Genomic DNA, 20536 nt, shown 5'->3' with positions numbered 1-20536 from the left:
GAGTGATTTTTGCTTCGTTTATTTATGGTGTAAGCTCTTTTGTATGAAAGAAATGTAATATGTGGGGAGATGATTGAATATGTGTTTCAGATTTATAAACAGTAGAGCAAATGAAACATAAATTGAAGTTTAAGTGGAGAATAATGAAGAGAAGAAGTACAATGTAATTCATATAAAATATGATGTATAAACTTCACACATGCATGATTTATACATTATAGATTTACAAACACTTAGAGCAAATGGAGCACAAATTGAAGCTTAAGTAGAAAATAATGAAGAGAAAAAGTACAATGTGATTTATATAAAATATGGTGTATAAAACATCCGTGTATCAACATGAAAATATAACATAATTAAGGATTAAAGAAGGTTAGCTAACAAGTATTTTAAAAATGCTATGAAGTTTTTGAATATGTCTATATTAAAAGATGAACTGAGTAGACATAATTTCCCATTTGACTTATGCATCTGTATTATTCATAATAATGCAATGTTGTTCAGAATTAAAGTATAGTTTCATAGAAAAGTTGAGAATAAGCATAATCAATAATCAATTAAAATTCAAATTTTTGAAATTATAGAAATGATTTAACGACTATTGCATAAAAAGTGAAAAAATTCATTGCGGAGAAATGATTCAACTTAGAGTATAATTTTAAGATAAAATTTAAAAGGTGTCTTTTGACCTCCCGGTAGAAATAGTGTTAAGGGACATTCGTAAACGGTGTTGTTCTTATTCCAGGGAAAAGTAAAGAGAGAGGAGCAATTGTTGAAAGTCCAGAAGGTCCAGCATTACCGAAGGCGGACTATTACGTGAACGCGACGCGACGTCTCGATTGGTACGGACGTACAACCACGCACGTATTCGCGGTACAAGACTGAAAGGACACGTCTCGAATATTTTACCCCGGGAGTTTTTCCTCTTTAATTGATTCAATCGGCGAAAAACACGGCAGGACCGCTTCACCCTCCGGGAATTTTCACCCACTACCTCACGCCACCTCCGCGTCATCCACGCTTTCAGCAACCAACCACTGTAACGAGACGCTAGAACTAACCTCCCTTTTCGATGAAAACGCCAACCCCTCTTGGCGGTTTACTCCCCATTCCCTCTCTTTCTCTTTGTCTCTCTTTTTCCAACCTTACCTACCCTTTTTTATTATTATTTTCATCCGCTCTGCGCTTTTTCCGCTTCTGTGTCTAAACTCGTTTAATATCTGTCTAATTCCTCGCAATTTATCGATCATCGTTCGTACATTCTTTTCATTTGTATGCAATTCGGATACAATAGTTAATTAGTCATTACAACGTTCTTTTGTTGTAATTAATTAAGTTATTACAACGTTCTTCTGTTGTAGTTAAGTCGTTCGTTTGAAACAATAAATAATTTGATACGAAAGCGAGTGATTTGATTATTCGTAATTTTTTGATATTTGGATGATTTTATTTCTGATCGGAAATTGTTCAAAATTATATCCGTGAATGTTTGTAATATAATTGCATTTATTTTAACTTTATTTCAATAATAATATACGAAAAAGTTCAGTTTAACTGACCTTATTTCAATTAAACTTGAATGTGGCCGCTAATTAGTGTCGCTTTTTCGCAGTTATATTCTCTAAAGAATTTTATAAATAAAAATTGAACAGATACATTGTACAATTGAGCAATTGGTGTCAATCTTTGGAAATCCATCTCTCCGGATATATGGCCGCGTAGCGAACGGTGATCGTACAGAGTGTTTACGAAATGATTGAACATCCAGAAAAAGGGTGAATCTACATGAAAGGTTAAGTCAAGAATATAGAATAATTTTTTTATAAGCTACAATACTTTATTTTCGAGAAAATTGAATTGAAATATTTTTCAAGTATTTAAAAAAGTTAGTTTAGAACGATGGAATCAACAAATTGTTAATTGTACAATTATAAATTGCAAATAAAAGAGAAAAATAAATAAACAAACAATAAAAGGTAAATTAATATACACGTTAATACTTTAGCTTCATAGAAACCAGTACAAATTTCAAAAAGGGATGCGTATGTACATATGATACATACGTATAGTTATGCGTGTTTTATCCTCGACTAAATTCAACGCATTGTACATTAATACCTACATCAATAGTGTTATGAAAAATGACTGATGATAAACTTAAAATAAAATGATATCGACGATTAACTATTAGATGATGTCACTAATCTTCGAATTAATGAAAAAATTATTACAATTCTCATGTTTTACACCGTAAATAATTATTTGAACGAATACATAAAAACTATTATTGTTTTAAAATTCAGAAACTTAAAATTTTAGTAATTCAGAAAATTAGAAATGTATAAATTTGGAAATGGATGTATGTGTATATGACATAATATAAAAATATAGTAATATATTTTGTTCAGGTTTATACTTACAATTTGGCAATTTAGAAATTCAGTAATTTGGAAGTTTGCAACTTAAAAACTCGAAAATTGTTTAATTTTGAAATTCAAATCGACTAATTAGACAACTGAAAAATTGAAAAACTGAAAGACTGAAAAACTCAGAAATTGAGAAATTGAGAAACTGAGTGATAAAGAATCGATGGTATACGTCACTATCGGTGTGCGATGTGAAGTTCGACGCGGGGGTTTCTTTTGTTTTGCGTATTAGACGATGCCCTTCAGGCAGTTGTAATCGCCCATGCAACGGATACGCAACGTGTGTGAATCACGCGCTTGTAATATGTACCAAATACTTTATTAATTACCGCAATAACCCAACACTGAGAAACTGAGAAACTGAGAAACTGAGAAACTGAGAAACTGAGAAATTGAGAAATTGAGAAATTGAGAAATTGTGAAATTGAAAAATTGAGAAATTGAAAAATTGAAAAATTGAGAAATTGAGAAATTGAAAAATTGAAAAATCGAAAAATTTGAAATTGAAAAATTGAAAAATTGAAAAATCTGAAAAGTAGAAGAATTGAAAAACTGCAAAACTGAAAAATTGGAACGTTGTAAAATTAAAAAATTGAGAACTTGAGAAGTGGGCTTAATTTTTCACATAGGCTTATTCCTGTTTAGTCGTACCAGTAAAACAGAAACACCCTATATATCTTGCACCGTTTCACTACACCTGCGTGTAATTTCTTCGCTTCATATCATCATTCATTGCGTATTACACTCAAAAATAAAGTATCGACAGCTCTCGTACTGAAGCGTTTCCGCGATATAATATGGAAACATTTACATATACATGCACGAGCACATAAATTGAAACGATGTTGACCTTTCTATGGTATGTACGTTCATTTGTGGAAACGTACCCTCGCCGTGAATGTTCTGGAAACTGAATTTTCCATAAATGACTGAAACTCACAAATTTTCGGTTTATTATTTTAATTAGAGCCTTCAGGCCATATTTAACGAGAGTCTAGCTGTCTGCATTCGTATTGTGTACCTCTCTAAAAGGACCATGGAACATGATAATATTATCGTTCCTGTGCGTGTAATCTACTCTTGTAACAGTGCGTTCCAATTTATTTCTTATTCCTTTATTGCTATACCTTTGTGTCTACTTATAAACAGTATCGAATAAAAATTTATTCCATCCTTTACACTGTTCATTTTTCTTTTGTTATCTTTTTTACATACGTATAAATATTTGAAATCGATTAAAACATTTTTATGTGTACAGTGAGTACTAAAAGTATTCATACGCTCTTTAGAACAAAATAATTTTTTTAAAATAGCGTTATTCATGTGAAGTAATTTTTTTTTAAATTGTAAGTGATTGAAGATTTTGTAAATTTTTCGACGGAACATATAATGACACTGTTATACATGTATATTTTATACATATAGAAAAAGAAGAAGCTTTGTATATTTAAATTATATTCGTGTCGATGATTTTAGGAAAATTTATTAATATCATTTACAAATACCCATATACATATTTTTACGAATGTATGTAAAATTTTGTACGGCACTTATTGTTAGTAACTGATAAACACTCTTACAAATTCTTCTGTGTCCTAATAACAGTTTCCATCAATGTAATATTTGTATACTTATTGAATTAAAATAGTGCTTTTATGCTTATTTAGATTTTTGAAAAATCGGTTCAAGTTTAAGAGTTTGGACATTTGAAAATTTAGGGATTTGAAAATTTGAGTACTTGTGACTTTGGAAAATTGAGAATTTAGAAATTTGTTAAATTGAGTATTTGAGAATTTGTGTACTAAGAAATTCGAGAATTTGAAGAATTATAAAGATTTGAGAATTTGAAGAATCAGGGTTTGAGAATTTGTGAAGTTGTAAGTTTCAGAGCTTAAGAGTTTTAAGGTTTGAGATTTTGAGAAATTCAGAAATTGATCATTTTTGAATTTTGTAATCTGAGAATTTTGGATATTGAGAAATTTGAAATTTAAAAATTTAGAAATTGAGATTTTGGGAACTTAGAAATTTAACAATTGGAAATTTGGAAATATAGAAGTTTCAAAATTTGAAGATTTAAAAATTTGGATGTTTGAAAATTTAATGATTTGCGAATCGAAGAACGTGACATTTTATATATTGTGCTGATAAATTTTATGAAGATTCCTCAAACGAGGTTTAAAGAAACTCAGATTTAAATTTATACTTACCATTTATTTATTATTATATTTAATTTATTATATTTATTATTATTATATTTAGTGTTTCCTCTCCTTAATTATATTATTTCTTATGGACCATATTATAATACAAAACATATATGTACAGCCTAAGAACATAATTCATGAAAAGTGCAAAGAATGCTCTCTACCTATCGCCACCCCTAATATCTGCAGCATCGTCGCACACCTAAAAATCAGAATTCGTATATTTATTACCATTTCAGCAAAAAGCCTGAAAGAAACGTTGCAGTAGTTTTTTACCGTTTTTCTGCAAATGAGCAATAAAATTTTCTTACCGGCTGAAAAAGGTCCAGTTTTTTCCGTTACTAACTCAGCAGTGCTGGGACTAATTTTTTGCCGTTAAAAAGTCCCGTTAAAAAAGGCGTAAAAGAATAATTTACTGCCTTAACGTTTTTTCTTATTTTGTCACTCGACGAAAGAAGGAAAAATACAAATAATTCTGCTAGGTAGAATTGTTCGACTGACATGCAAAAAAATTAACGTAACAACGTGAACGTTTTAAGGGTTGAAGGCCCGAATGCAATGTTTGTCCAAAAACAGTAAACCTTGCTATAAACCGATAAGAATCCGTTACCTTAGAAGATGACTTTTTGACTGCACCGTTTTTTCCTGTTACTTTTCTAGAAGTACCGTTTTTTGCTCGCCAAGGATGCACGTTCTGAACAGTTTTTAAAGCCACTTAAAAGGGTTGCAGGGTAACTGCATCTTTTTAAGATTTTATAAGCTTGCCAAGTGTAGAAACGTGTTCTACAAGATTAAGTGCTAAAGATTGTTTATTTTATTAATTCGTTAATTTATTAAGTAATTTATTTCAATTTTTGTTTTACAATTACTAAATTTGTAAATTAGCAAACTTCCAAAGTTTCGAATTCTCAATTTTCTACATTCTTAAATTACAAGAATTTCGACTTTTCACATTTTCAAATTTTCATGGGTGTCAAATCACCGAATTCTAAATTATCTAATTCTCACATTTCTAAAATTCTAAATTAATGAATTCTTATGTTCTGAGAATTATAAATTACCGAATTCACAAATTTCCAAATTTCCAAATTACCTAACTCTCAAATTTCTAAAATTCTAAACTGCTGAATTTACAAATTTCTAAAATTCTGAATTGTTAAATTCTCACATTCTGAAAATTATAAATTACCAAATTTAAAAATTTCAAATTTCTAAATTACCTATTTCTCAAATTTTCAAATTTGTTATTATTTTAATTTCTAAACATTGAACTACAGTATTCAATGCTAATGTATGAACAAGTTATAATAATATCTAATGTAAAACATAATACAAGATATCTGAAATAAAACAATTTCGTCAATTCTTTTCTACTTGGAAAATAATACAATTATGTTAATTGTATTATTTATTATGTTAATTATTAATATTTATTGAAAATAAACTTGTGTAAAAAGTATTATCCTATTTTAACAAATTTTACACATTTTCTAAACAATAAAATTCAAGATGCATGAAATCACAATTCTAAACATCTAGATTCAAGTTTGAATCTATTTGTCGCAATAACTTAAATAACTAATTATAAATAAATACAAGATTCGTACTACGCAATTAAAACTTGCATATTACATTCAATTTTGAAATATATTTATAGACTTTCTAAGAATTTGTTAATAAAAACTTTTAAAATTACTATGCATAATTAGTATTGTATAAGAACTCTGTAAAATTAAATTCTAGTAAATCTAGTTTCTTTCGTTTTCATATTCTGCAAAGAAAGAAAAGGGACGCCCGAAAATTTTCGAAAATTCTTTTCCCAATTAAAATTCAGTTTTTTATTTAAATTGCAGCAAGTTTGTTACATTACTTGTGAATTAACTATAATACTTATAATAATTTAAATTATTATAATTATTATAATAAATTTAATAATTATAAATAATTATTATTATAATAAATTTAAAATTTTGTAAAGATAAAAGAAAGCTGGATTTTATTAAATTTTAGTCAAAATACTCTTATTCACTGATCTACCTTCAAAATAAAATCCTGAGTGCCCACTGCTACATATTTGTTAAAGATGACATTTATTATTAATACGTTTAACACTAAACCTATCGACTTACATTAAAATAAAAAATAAATAAACAATAAAACGTAAGTCAATATACACATTAATTCATCTTGACGACAGTCAGATTATAAAAAAAAACACCTTAATAAATTTTGTAAATTAAGATAAGGAGCTAACTGGTAAATAACTAACTAGCAGAAGGTTGAAGAACTTATTTGTATGAGAAAACAAAGGACACGTCTCGAATAAAGCGCAGATGGGGCCAATATTGATAAACTAGCACGTGGAATATTTTGAAATCGGATATTTTTACTTCAGTGTTCATAGAGTTCAGAAGAACCGCTTTTAATGATCCGGACGTGGTTGGTTCCACCTGGTAATGTCGTATTCAATTCCAACCTCTGCAATCTCAAGGTAAATCTTCTCCTAATTCTTCAACCCCTTTCGCCCCTGAAATCCGGGTCATATTACTTACTTTCTTGCCTCTTACATGCGATTCGCTTTAGGGTTTGCGTCGATTCCCTCGCTTTTCTTCAAATTGTCCAGGAAATACATCCTAATAAAATGTTCTCTAATTTTCCTTTAGAATTTTTTACAAAAAGAACAGCCAATTATTTTTTCTCGGACTGTTTTACAACATACCTTATTTTTTCTCACATTGTATGCACACAATAGAAAAATCTAACCTGGTGAAAAGTAAAGTTTTTTAAATTGAAATTTTTAAAAGCTCAGTTAAAATTTCAGATAAAATTCATTTTAATATATTTCCAGATTTCTAAGTTTGAAAAATAAAGTTTATTTATTTTGATTCTTATTCTTCTTCCGGATGGGTGACACAAATATAAGCGGTTAAATGCAACACTTATCATAATACACCAACGCGCACTACTTATCAGAAACGGTAAGATCTGTTTCCTACTCATATCAAAAATACCAAAGTAAACAAGCTAACTTTTTATTCCATTATATATTAAAGAAGTTTTATGCGGTTACTTACATAATTCGTTAAAATATCGTGAAAGAATAAATAATAATATTTACTACCCATTTCTATAGATTAAACAAATAATAAGTACCTATACATACTCACGTTGTTTTCATATAACCGATCTTACGTAAAATGTTTCGAAAAATTGAATTAAAAGAAAACGTCCATAATACTTCATTTCCATAAACAAAAATTGAAACCTTAAAATTCATCATAAGTTCCTTCCTTTACAAATTAGTAAAGAAATTATTCCTGTAAAGTAATGGCTGCTTCGCCATAATTTGTTTTCAAACCAACATCAAGGAAATAAACGGATGATTTCACACCAAATTATATTTTGCGATCGATATGAGTGATTTTATTGTAAATACCATAAGATATGAATAACGTATGTGAAATTGAGAAAGAGGTTTAGGTAATCCATGTAACAATTCCAAATTTTTTGAAATAATATTAGCTTTTGAATTTTGCAATTTTAACGTATTTAGTAAAATCAATATTTATCAAACAGTTACTGTCTGTCACTGCTTTGCGCCCTCTAGTAGGAAATTGATGAAGTATTGCTCTGTAGATAATCGAGCAAGATAAACCAGATACTTCAGATACTTCAACAATGCATTATAAATGAAAATATACCTACACGTCAGTAACATTCACGTGTTTTTATAACAGTACTTTAAAAAACGTACAAATGATGTACTTAAACGATAACTATTATATAAATAATCCAAAAACAGAAGTTAAAATATATAAAAAAAACTCATTTCATTTATATAATGAGCTGTGTTGCGAAGATTGCGCAACTGTACCGGGCCTTCTTAAAGTTAATTTCTAACGGTCTATAAGACAAGTTTTCCGAGTTTGTACTAGTTATTCTGATTGTCTATAGTCATTTGTACAAATGAACCAACTAATCAATCGCATAGTTTGCAGTGGACAGCAAGCATCGATTGGTAAGAGGTTGTGCGCTGATTTTGTAAGAGGATTTCGTGTGTCATCTCAAAACATGGTTATCGCAGTAAGATGTTTTCTTTCAAATTTAATGAATAATTAAGTATAACATTTATTTGAATAGTCTGGCATAATTCGTATGTTCAAAACTTAAATATATTTTTGCATATATATGTTTGTACAGTTCTCTCTATAATCTAATTCACATACAAATTAATTATATGCATTGTATCTGTAGGTAGGTGATAAAATACCATCAGTTGATCTTTTTGAAGATACACCTGTAAATAAAGTAAATCTCGCAAATATTGCAGCTGGTAAAAAATTGGTAGTTTTTGCAGTACCAGGAGCATTTACACCAGGATGTTCAAAGGTGTATATTATTTTTAAACATTTATTTTCTTAATCATAGAAAAGTTTCTGATTACTTATTGCATCATAAAATATAGTTTTTAATACATTCTTTTGTATATTACATTATAAGTAAGCAAATGGATACATTGTTTTCTTAGTGATTATTTATAAAATATATCTTATCATTCATTACTTGTAACTATTTTTGTCATTTTTGTATATTATTTGTAATCTTGTAACTAAAAATTCTTGAAAGTATAGATTTAATTTGAACATGAAATATTAAAGTCGCATCAGATTATGTACATATACTCTAATATTTTTAATATTTTACATAAGTTTAATAATATTTTAGACTCATCTACCTGGTTACATTCAAAAAGCCAGCGAAATAAAATCTAAAGGATTTGACGAAATTGTTTGTGTTTCTGTAAATGATCCATTTGTAATGGCAGCGTGGGGTAAAGAGCAAGGAGCAGATGGAAAAGTAATGTTGTTTATATATTATACACAAATTTCATGTACTTAGTTTAATAAATAATTAGTGTGTAAAGCATTGTACTCACTTTTATCTCTTTTTATATAGATACGCATGTTGGCGGATCCTGCAGCTGCATTTACAGATGCATTAGGATTGTCTATGGACTTGGCTGTACTTGGTGGAAAAAGAAGTAAACGTTATTCAATGGTCCTTGTAGATGGAGTAGTGAAGGAATTAAATGTAGAACCAGATGGTACTGGACTTTCTTGTTCTTTAGCAGATCATATTAAAGGATGAAGTGCATATCTTTGAATACTGATAGTCTTTTTACCATTCAAATGATTATAGTTTGCACACATGTTTAATGAACAACTATTTGTGTCATTTACTATATTTAATGTTTTTCCTATGTTTTTAGAGCAAATTACTTGAAATAAGCAACTGTTATTTTCAATCGTAAAAATAAAGTTCATAAAAACTAAACTTTGAATTATGAGTATAATTTACTGAATTCAAGATAATATAATTAAAATATTTTCAATTTATTTCATGTTTGATTAAATAATAGATAGTTCTTTCCTTTTTATGGTGAAATTACTTTATATAACTAGTTAACAATACAAAAGCTCTTATTTTTTATCAGTGAATTATGTAATATTTATAATGTGCATTACAATTTATTTTCCATAAGAAGTTTGAATACTTTTACTCAATCGTGTATTTTATCATTTTTGCACAATATAAATATATTGTAAAATTTCTTTAGTCGAATATGAATAATAAATCTGCACCAAAGATATATATAAATATTTTTATTTCTACCTTATAATATCATGGATTGATATATACTTTTTTACATTCCATTTGAAAAGAAAATCCAAATATTTCTGTTATTATCAAAGTTAGAAAAAAATGACATAGATAATGTTGAAATTTAGCAACTCAGCTATTTTTCAAATCAAGAGACATAAACCTTTTTAAATTTGCATAATTCAGAAATTTTAAATCCGTAGGTGGGATTGCCAATTGTCAAATTCCAAATATCTCATAGGTCGTAATTACAACGTAACCTCAATCTAATACTACACTACCCATGAAATTATTAATTCAATTAATATAGTTGATTTTATTAGCTTAATTGACTATAATACAAGTCAAATTACATCGGAGTGCAAAACCAATTAACGCCGAATTGTTTTGACTTTACGAAACTATTATCAATTTTTGATAATCGTTGCTGAACGGTTTCTATAGCGACCAGTGTCGGCAACCAAACTGCATCAACGCGCCACCTAGTCGTAGTTAGTTTAAGTCTAAGTATATACTGTATCTCGTCGATGATACACGGAATGATATAAAAATGGCAAAGAATTTTCTTTCGAGTTATCTCACAGATAATTTCTTTTGTAAACAAAGATCTTATTTGCAAAATTTGCCTGAGTTCTGAAGTTTCGCCAAAATTAGTATTAGATGAATTCAGTTAAAAAAGGTACATATAGCACCATCTAGCAACACTGAAAAAATAATATTTGAATCCTTGAGTCTACTAAAAAGCTATTTTCCTGACTTCATTGTGTCCATAAAACAGTTTGCGAGTGTCAACAAAATGAAATACTGTTTTATTTTATAAAAAATTATAATTTTCTGTTTGCTAGTTCGGCAGTTGGTCCCTGGATGACGCCAGATGAATTGTTCCTTATAATGTGCGCGTGAAAATGTAAATTTTAAAATACATACAAAAATAATGATTCTGAAATGCTTTAAACTTTTTAAATTAATTACTTTACAATACATAATTCACTTGTGTATCTTCTTTATGTATCAAATTATGACGGTATTTTCATAATGAACGTGAACTTGAACGTAATAATAAGAAAACTTTCATAAATTTTGCTGCAGCCCTAAAGTAATAATGCTGATGCAGTCCCTACAATCACTATTCTGTAACGTATAAAATACAGTAAAGTTATTTTCTTTCAAATATAAGAATTTTCTTCCGAAAATTGTGCTAATTATCGACTTTTATGGCATCTAGTAACTCTTGGACGCCATTTTCCCTAGTGAAATCAGATTTCCATTTGAGTGTACCGTTCTTCCGTGAAATTTTCTATATGTATGTACACATAAGCAATGCAATGTATTGTTTGCGATAAAAACTTTATGGCGCCAATTATGCTACTGTGCTATTATATGTGAATGTTATTTAATAATTTCAAGAATGCCGGCTTTTTTGAAACATATCGAAGTAGAAAACTTTAAATCGTACAAAGGGAAACTTATTATAGGACCGTTAAAATCGTTTACTGCTGTTGTCGGACCAAATGGATCTGGTAGGTTATGTTTTCTTGTGGCAGCAAAACAACTTCAAAATTAATTTTAAATTTCTTAAATATCACGTATGTTTCTTTATTATAGGAAAATCTAATTTTATGGACGCGATTAGTTTTGTTATGGGAGAAAAAACAAGTAGTCTCCGCGTTAAACGATTTAGTGAACTAATTCATGGAGCGTCAATAGGAATGCCAGTTGCACGGAGGTATTTTTAATTTATTATACAAATATATATTTTTTATTTTGTTAGGAACATTGTTAAAAATATTTTCAACCATGTTTTTATATTTTATTAGTATTTTAGATGTAACATTTTATGTATATTTATTACATATTAGCTTTCTCAAGAATTTGACAATCATATTGTAAGGAATTTATTTAATCAATGATAAATAATAGTTTTGACATTATGCCTAAAAGTATGTGAAATTGAAAAAATTTAAATATTAAAAGATTAATAGATTAGATATGTTCAAAATAAAATTATTTACACAAACTTTGAAGACAAAATAACCATGACAGTCGAAGTTTTATATTACCGTTTATTGAATTTGACTTTTCTACTAATTTTCTTCATTCTAGTATTAAATTTGCTATATTTATGATTGAAATTAAATTTAGATATGTTTAAAGTGATATTTAAACTTTAAACTAATAATGTATTTATATAAGTTGTTAATAAATATAAATTCAACCTATTTGGAAGTTGCGTTATACATCGTTAGGATATATTGGTGTTTACTTTTTTTTTATTTCTAATATGTATAACACATTATGGATATTAATGTTCTTACGTTTGAGGCTAATCATTAAATGTAATATTCTTCATTATTATAAATATATAAAAGACAAAAATAGTAGTACAGTAATAATTCCATGATGTATTAAATATAGTGTAATGTGATAAAATTATGATTTATAATATACAGAACATATCACGTAAAGTGTTATAGTTATGTTATGCATAATTATTGAAGGTAGTAGTATCTTTCTTCCAATTTTTTATAGCTTACTAAAAATGACTTACATGATAGGTAAATAGGATTATATCATTTTAAAACTAGCAAACAAGAATAATTTCTGCCTTTTTTTAAATGTAACGATACATAAATTCTTGTATTTTGATTGGTCTTGACCAACTTGATACTGTTACCGATACTTATTAAGTATCATGGTAGTATATGTTATTTTTAAATTTTTGATAATATGTAACAGTAATAAAAAATTATTGTACATTACAGTGCATCTGTAACGGCTGTATTTGAATTAGAAGATGGCTCTGAAAAAAGCTTTATGCGTTCTGTACAAGGATCTTCGTCAGAACACAGAATAAACAATAATGTGAGTTTGATATATTTTTAAATAAAAGCTTACTTATATGTTTAAAAAAAAAAGATTTTATGTAATTTCCTGAAACATAGGTTGTTACGAGTCAAGTATATCTTAATGAGTTAGAACATCTTGGTATTAATGTGAAAGCAAAAAATTTTCTAGTATTTCAAGGAGCTGTTGAATCGATAGCTATGAAAAATCCAAAGGAACGTACTGCACTTTTTGAAGAAATTAGTAATTCCGGTGCACTAAAGGCTGAATATGAAAGGTGACTCTTTTATGTAATACTTCATACAGATTTTATTTCCTATTAAGAACATTATATGACATTAAAATAGAAGTGTCTAATGCAGTACATATACATATATTGTTTATACACTATAAAAATTAAATAACATTAAAGAATAAAAGATTAATACAAATTACATTTGGTTGCAAATATACATTAACTATTTAAATTTATGTATGTATTTAATTTAGTTATTTATAATATAAAGTAATAAAAATTAGTAGCTGTTTAAAATGAAAGTTCATTTTGCACTTCAAATTGTACTAAATTGATATTGTGTATTATTCATTTATATGTACATACATATATGTACATGTGCAATATGTAATACTTCATAGGTTGAGAGCAGAAATGTTAAAAGCAGAAGAAGAAACTCAATTTTCTTATCAAAAAAAGAAAGGAATTGCTGCAGAAAGAAAAGAAGCAAAATTAGAAAAAGAGGAAGCTGAAAAATACCAACGTTTAAAAGAAGAATATGTAATGAATGAAATATTTTATATATATTCAAATATTCTAAAAACTAATTCGAATAAACAATGTCATTTAACAGGTATTTAAATATTATATATATTTTCTGATTATATGTTTTTACAGGTAGAGAAACAAGTTGAACTGCAATTATTTCGTTTATTCCATAATGAAAAAAATACAGAAAATTTGGAAGTTTCACAAAAGAAGAAACAACATGAGATTGAAAAAATTGAAAAGAAAAAAGAAAAAGCGGAAGAATTATTGAAAGAGAAAAAGAAGGAAGCAGGAAAATTAGGAAGAGACCTTGCTAAGATAGAGCAGGACATTAGAGAGGTGGAAGTTGAAATAACTAAGAAAAGACCAACATTTATTAAGGCAAAAGAACGCGTCGCGCACATGCAGAAAAAGGTGGAATCTGCACGTAAATCATTAGCTCAAGCACGTATCGCAGATGAAGCTCATAAGAAAGATATACATGAACTTCAAGAGGAACTACGTCAAGTAGAGGAAGCTAAAGCAGCTTATGAAGCAAGTATTGCTGGTCAATCTCAATCACAAGGAAGGGATGTACAACTTGAAGATGAGCAGGTACTTATATTTATATTTATTTTACATTTATCAACTGTTTGCACATTCTTTATTCAACATACGTTACTGTATTTTTCAGAATAATACAACTGTACAATATACTATAATAATTATACATAATCTTTCATTGGTTGTATTATTCATTTAAGGTTAGAGAGTACAATCGTTTGAAAGAAGAAGCTGGAAAACAATCAGCAAGATATCTTCAACTTCTTGATTCTATTAATCGTGAGCAAAAGTCAGATCAAGATAGACTTGATAATGAAGGAAGGAAAAAAACAGAAATAGAAAATAAACACAAACAAAAAGGTCACATGCGAGATGAAGCACTTAAAAGGGTGGAAAAATTAGAAGAACATATAAGGACATCCGAAGCTGCTTTAGAAGATCAGAAAAAATTACGAGCTGACTTACAGTCTGATGTTGGTACATCAAAAGATAAAATACAAAATCTACAACGAGAATTAGAAAGTATCTCTGAACAATTAGGTGATGCAAAGGTTGATAAACATGAAGTATCAAGGACTAAGAAGAAAACTGAAATTGTAGAAAATTTCAAGCGTCTTTTTCCTGGCGTGGTAAATAAACAATTATTTTTCATGTTTTATTTTATTCTTATGAGTAGTTTATTTTAAAAACTTAACGCTATAATTATATCATAATTTCTTTTTAGTACGATCGTATGTATAATATGTGTGAACCCATTCATAAAAGATATAATGTTGCAATTACTAAAGTTCTTGGAAAATACATGGAAGCTATCGTTGTTGATACTGAAAAAACAGCTAGACAGTGTATTCAATATCTGAAAGAGCAATATCTTGAACCAGAAACGTTTCTTCCTCTTGATTATATTCAAGCAAAACCACTGAAAGAGAGACTTAGGTACGTATTGCAAAACTAGCCCATCCTTAAATTTAATACAGTATAGATGGCATCTGGCAACTGCTTTAATGAATAAATAAAATGTTGAAGATATTGCGTTTAATAAATATGTGAAAGTCATTTAATATTATTTATATTTATAAGAGATTTTACATTTTTGTCCCATAGTTTATATTGTTTGTTTATATTACATATTACATTTAAGAATTGTAATACGTTATGTGACATATTTGTTTTAGAAACATACAAGAACCAAAAAATGTAAAATTATTATATGATGTTTTGCACTTTTCACCTAAGGATATTGACAGAGCGGTATTATTTGCTACAAATAATGCTCTTGTGTGTGAAACTCCTGAAGATGCAAATAAAGTAGCCTATGAGATGGATAAGAAAGCGAGATACGATGTATGTATACAAAAATTTTATTTCTGATATATTATGCAAATTAAATATTCTTAATATATCTGTATGATTATAGTGCGTTGCATTAGACGGGACATTTTACCAAAAAGCTGGAATTATATCTGGTGGTAGTTTAGATCTTGCAAAGAAAGCAAAGAGATGGGATGAAAAACAGATGTCTCAACTTAAAGCACAAAAAGTAAAACATTTTTACGTTATATGCAGTACATCTTTCATTTAACATTAAAAGTTACTGAATTTTTAATGTGTTTCATAGGAAAAATTGACAGAAGAATTGCGCGAATCTTTGAAAAAATCACGAAAAGAATCTGAGCTGAATACAGTCGAATCTCAAATACGTGGATTAGAAACACGTTTAAAATATAACAAAAGTGATTTGGTTGCTACAGTAAGTAGTAAAATGTTTTATAATTTTATTATGGTTTTTATATAAAAATGCATGAACAAAATTATTTATCATATGTTTATTCTAGCAAAAACAAATTTCTGAACTGGAAACAGAACTAGAAGCTCTTCAGAACGAACTAAATATGTTTGGTGTATGTAGAGATTTTAATTATTTTATACATATGCTACATTTATATAAAATTATATATTAAAAATGATATTTTTATATATAGCCAACAATAGCTGCAATAGAAAAAACTATGGCAGAGAGAGATCAAGAAATACAAAATATTAAAGAAAAAATGAATAACGTTGAAGATGATGTATTTGCGAGTTTCTGTGAACAAATAGGTGTATCTAATATTCGACAATACGAGGAAAGAGAATTACGGTATGTAGTTTATATTACAATAAGAAATGTTTTATTATTTTAAAATAAAGTGGAATACCTTGTTAAATGATTTATAAATACGAATATGTAGGATAACGAAAGTAACAACTATTTCTTCGTATCTTTGTTAATTTTGAAAAAAAACTTAGTTATTTTTATATGCACATGTTATAGTCTACTTATTATAACTATTTTAAATATTGCAGATCACAACAAGAACGAGCAAAGAAGAGAATGGAATTTGAGAACCAGTGTAATCGTATTTATAATCAATTAGATTTTGAAAAACAACGTGACACAGAAAGTAATTAGAATTTAAGTTTATATATTTCCAAAAGTTTTTATAATTGTTTTGATAAAATACCATTTATACAAAATCGTATTAATAACATTCGTTAAATGTAGGTAATGTTTTACGATGGGAACGAGCTGTTCAAGATGCAGAGGATAAACTTGAATCTGCACGGCAAACTGAATCAAATCAAAAAGCAGAAATAGACCATGACGAGACTCAAATGGAACAATTAAAATCAGCACGAAATGCAAAGAAAATGGAAGTTGATCAAAAAGATGATGAAATAAGTAAAGCTAGGCGAGAAGTTGGAGCAATAACAAAAGATATACAAGCTGCTCAAAAGCAACTGAATGGTATCGAAACTAAAATCGAACAAAAGAAAGCTGAACGACATGCTATTTTAATGCAATGCAAGGTACGTGAAGTATAATCAAATTTATTATGTTATAAATTTATGCACACAATAATATTATTTAGATGGAGGATATTGCAATTCCAATGCTCCATGGAAATATGGAAGATATAGCAAGTGAAACAAGTGCCACTAATACTTCAGAAATGACTGACTCATCTTTAAGTACTCATCAACAATATGAACGTGAAAAGCGAATAACTATAGATTATGCTCTTCTTCCTGAAAACTTAAAGGATGTAGATGAGGAAGATATAAAGAAAACTAGTGATAAATTAACAAAAACAATTAATGATTTGCAAAATACTATTCAACGCATTCAAGCTCCTAATATGAAGGTATGAAATTGATATATCAAAATATTTATAAAGATAATTGATGAGATAAATATTTAAATTTACATTTCGTTCTTAGAAAGTATAATATTTTTAATAATGTTTTTACAGTAAAGATTCGTTATAAGTGAATCTCTCAGGACTGAACTTTCGCATATATCGAATCTTTACTGTGTTTCATTTTATTGTACTTGTTACTCTTAATAGTTTGATTATAATTTATGATATCTAGCCAGGAAAGATTAAATTTAGTAATATATTAATAAATTAATGAATAATATAAAATAAGAAAATATTACATATATATTGAATATAATTATTAAAATAATCGCATCATATTTTAGGCAATACAAAAGTTATATCTTGCTAAAGAGAAATTGCAAGAAACTAACGAAGAATTTGAACAATCTCGTAAAAAAGCGAAAAAAGCAAAAACACAGTTTGAGAAAATAAAAAAGGAAAGACATGACAGATTTATGGCCTGTTTTGAACATGTAGCTAATGAAATTGATCCTATTTATAAGGTTCAGTTATAATATACCAGAAATTTTATGTATCTGCTTATAGTATATACATATAAATGGAAGTAATATAAAAGTCGTTTTTTTTATTATAGAGTTTAGCAAAAAATCAATCTGCACAAGCATTTCTTGGGCCAGAAAACCCAGAGGAACCATATTTAGATGGTATCAACTATAACTGTGTTGCACCAGGAAAACGATTTCAACCAATGTCTAATTTATCTGGTGGGGAGAAAACGGTTGCTGCTTTAGCTTTGTTATTTGCAATTCATAGGTAATTACGATTATACAACCAATTTTTTTTAGTTTTTTAGTTTTTGTTTAATTAAATGAAACAGAAAATCTACTTTAATATATAATTATAATTTTCTTCATAATAAATTATTTTTAAATTATATTAAATTTATAATTCATTTTGATAACGTTTACAGCTTTCAACCTGCACCATTCTTTGTTTTGGATGAAATAGATGCTGCATTAGATAATACTAATATTGGAAAAGTTGCTAGTTATATACGCGATAAAACGAACTCGTTACAGATCATTGTCATATCATTGAAAGAGGAATTTTATTCACATGCTGATGCATTGATTGGTATTTGTCCAGATGTAAGTATATATATAAAATATGTAAGTAGTATTCAACAATTACGCTACTCATTTTTTAAATTACAGGTTGACGAATGTTTAGAAAGTAAAGTATTAACTCTTGATTTAACTGCATACCCTAAACACAGTAATTAATAGGGTACATTTTGGATCAATATTTATACTTACAGTTTTATTTTTTCATATTATAATTTCATTTTACATATAAAAACGATCGATATAGGTAATGTCGAAAAATATATCAGAGTTTATAAAAATATTTTGTGAACTTTATTTAAAAGTTATAATTATAAATTATAAATAAAAATAAAACTTAAAAGGTATATGGACCACTAATCTTTAATACTTTAACACTAGATTTGCCAGTCAGTTATAATTTATTGGCTTTAAATTTCGTAATTTTAAATTACAGAATTTATTAACGTGTTTTAATCCAAATGCATACTGCCTGTTATCAAGATAAAAATGATTGTACGTGTTTATTTGTGTTTCATTTTCTATTCATTTATTCCTTTTTTATTTTCAATTTTTAAATAAACGTGCATCCAATATTGATAGGTGTAGTGTTAAAGATTGTTTTCTTATTCTTCATAGGTGTTAATGTAGCATAAGTTTAAAAAATGTTACTATTATCTAAATTTAAATCCAATAAGCAACTATCGTTTTGTTATTATTGTACAATAAATTATTCATATAAATATGTAGAATTATGTACTAAATTAAAATATTCTGTCAATTTTTAAGTTAAGTGCATAAAATATTGGATTATAACTTTTATATTATAACAGTGTAAACAAATACTTTTTCAAAATAAACAATTATATTGTAAAATGATAATTCTTTGTTATTAAAAAATTTATATTACTCTTACATGTCGTTTTTGATGCTAACTCCATCAGATTACTAATACACGTCCAAGAAAAATCTTAACTACATCACTGATCCTACTGTCAAAATGTATATGTACAGAAATATGTATACAAACTGAAGAATTTAATAATCAATTATATTTTAAACCCTGTATGTCTTTTTGATTTTAACATTATAAAAGTATATAGCTTTTCTTCAATAGCAGATAAATTTTTAAATCACCTATGTCTATTTATGATTGGTAATATTCTAAGTTCATATATTCGAGACTCAGATTTGCATACTTTAAGATGGCTGATTATAACAATCAAATTTAAAAGTTAGTAAAAAAAATTAATAATTTTCTGGTTGAATTAACAGATACAAACTAGAACAAGTACACATACTTATTTCCTAAATAATAAAAAAATATTTAAAATAATGGAATTGTAAATAATAACTTTCATTCGAGTGTAATTCATATTATCCCATAATCCTTCAGCTTTTCAATTAAATTCGAAATAATACTTTTGATTTATAGTTAAAATTGTATATGTTAAGTGTTATAAAGATATAATTATCTTTTTTATGATTTTATTAATTTTGTTGACATTATATTAACTGTGCTTTCCATATATGCTGACGTTTCATAAATTGAATTGTTTTCTGTACAAATATTTCAATTATTATCAATTCGAGTATATACTCCAACTTTTAACCAATTTGAATTTCTATCTGAATTTAAAACAATTTTTCGTATCTCCGTTAATTAGTTACGAAAAAAGATATAATAAAATATCAACCCGTTAGCTTCACATAGTATGAACAGTTAGTTCAGTTAATTGGTTACCCTATACATACATGTTCACAAGTAAATAGTGAGTTGCGAAGAGTGTGTTATGACCGTTCAATACATAACCGCTTCTTCAAAATA

General features: G+C 27.5%; 3 protein-coding genes across 6 annotated transcripts in view; 2 read left to right on the top strand and 1 right to left on the bottom strand.

Annotated features, from left to right (window-relative positions):
* The window catches only part of LOC100883549 (uncharacterized), a 45793-nt gene that overhangs the window by 24343 nt on the left and 914 nt on the right, over nucleotides 1-20536 (bottom strand). The gene's annotated exons all lie outside the window — the stretch shown is intronic.
* Nucleotides 7008-9964, top strand: Prx5 (Peroxiredoxin 5). 3 transcript variants are annotated; one of them, XM_076532209.1, is made up of 6 exons: nucleotides 7008-7121; nucleotides 7479-7608; nucleotides 8622-8713; nucleotides 8885-9019; nucleotides 9356-9487; nucleotides 9587-9964. In XM_076532209.1, the coding sequence occupies exons 3-6, from the start codon at nucleotides 8702-8704 to the stop codon at nucleotides 9776-9778; spliced, it is 471 nt and encodes a 156-aa protein (XP_076388324.1). In that variant the 5' UTR covers nucleotides 7008-7121; nucleotides 7479-7608; nucleotides 8622-8701; the 3' UTR covers nucleotides 9779-9964. The 3 variants fall into 3 exon arrangements, with proteins under 3 accessions (XP_076388324.1, XP_003703049.2, XP_012139973.1); XM_012284583.2 differs by lacking the exons at nucleotides 7008-7121; nucleotides 7479-7608 and adding an exon at nucleotides 8367-8554; XM_003703001.3 differs by lacking the exons at nucleotides 7008-7121; nucleotides 7479-7608 and having other exon boundaries at nucleotides 8366-8713.
* Nucleotides 11575-19774, top strand: SMC1 (structural maintenance of chromosomes 1). 2 transcript variants are annotated; one of them, XM_012284584.2, is made up of 20 exons: nucleotides 11575-11811; nucleotides 11897-12017; nucleotides 13054-13153; nucleotides 13234-13412; nucleotides 13772-13910; nucleotides 14028-14492; nucleotides 14642-15070; nucleotides 15166-15377; nucleotides 15617-15785; nucleotides 15859-15981; nucleotides 16060-16191; nucleotides 16277-16342; nucleotides 16424-16581; nucleotides 16788-16885; nucleotides 16987-17291; nucleotides 17354-17626; nucleotides 17968-18147; nucleotides 18240-18418; nucleotides 18576-18753; nucleotides 18820-19774. In XM_012284584.2, the coding sequence occupies exons 1-20, from the start codon at nucleotides 11700-11702 to the stop codon at nucleotides 18886-18888; spliced, it is 3687 nt and encodes a 1228-aa protein (XP_012139974.1). In that variant the 5' UTR covers nucleotides 11575-11699; the 3' UTR covers nucleotides 18889-19774. The 2 variants fall into 2 exon arrangements, with proteins under 2 accessions (XP_012139974.1, XP_012139975.1); XM_012284585.2 differs by lacking the exon at nucleotides 17968-18147.

This window comes from Megachile rotundata, chromosome 5, assembly GCF_050947335.1.
Source record: "Megachile rotundata isolate GNS110a chromosome 5, iyMegRotu1, whole genome shotgun sequence".
Lineage (NCBI taxonomy): Eukaryota > Metazoa > Arthropoda > Insecta > Hymenoptera > Megachilidae > Megachile > Megachile rotundata.
This window is presented reverse-complemented; position numbering and strand designations above follow the sequence as displayed.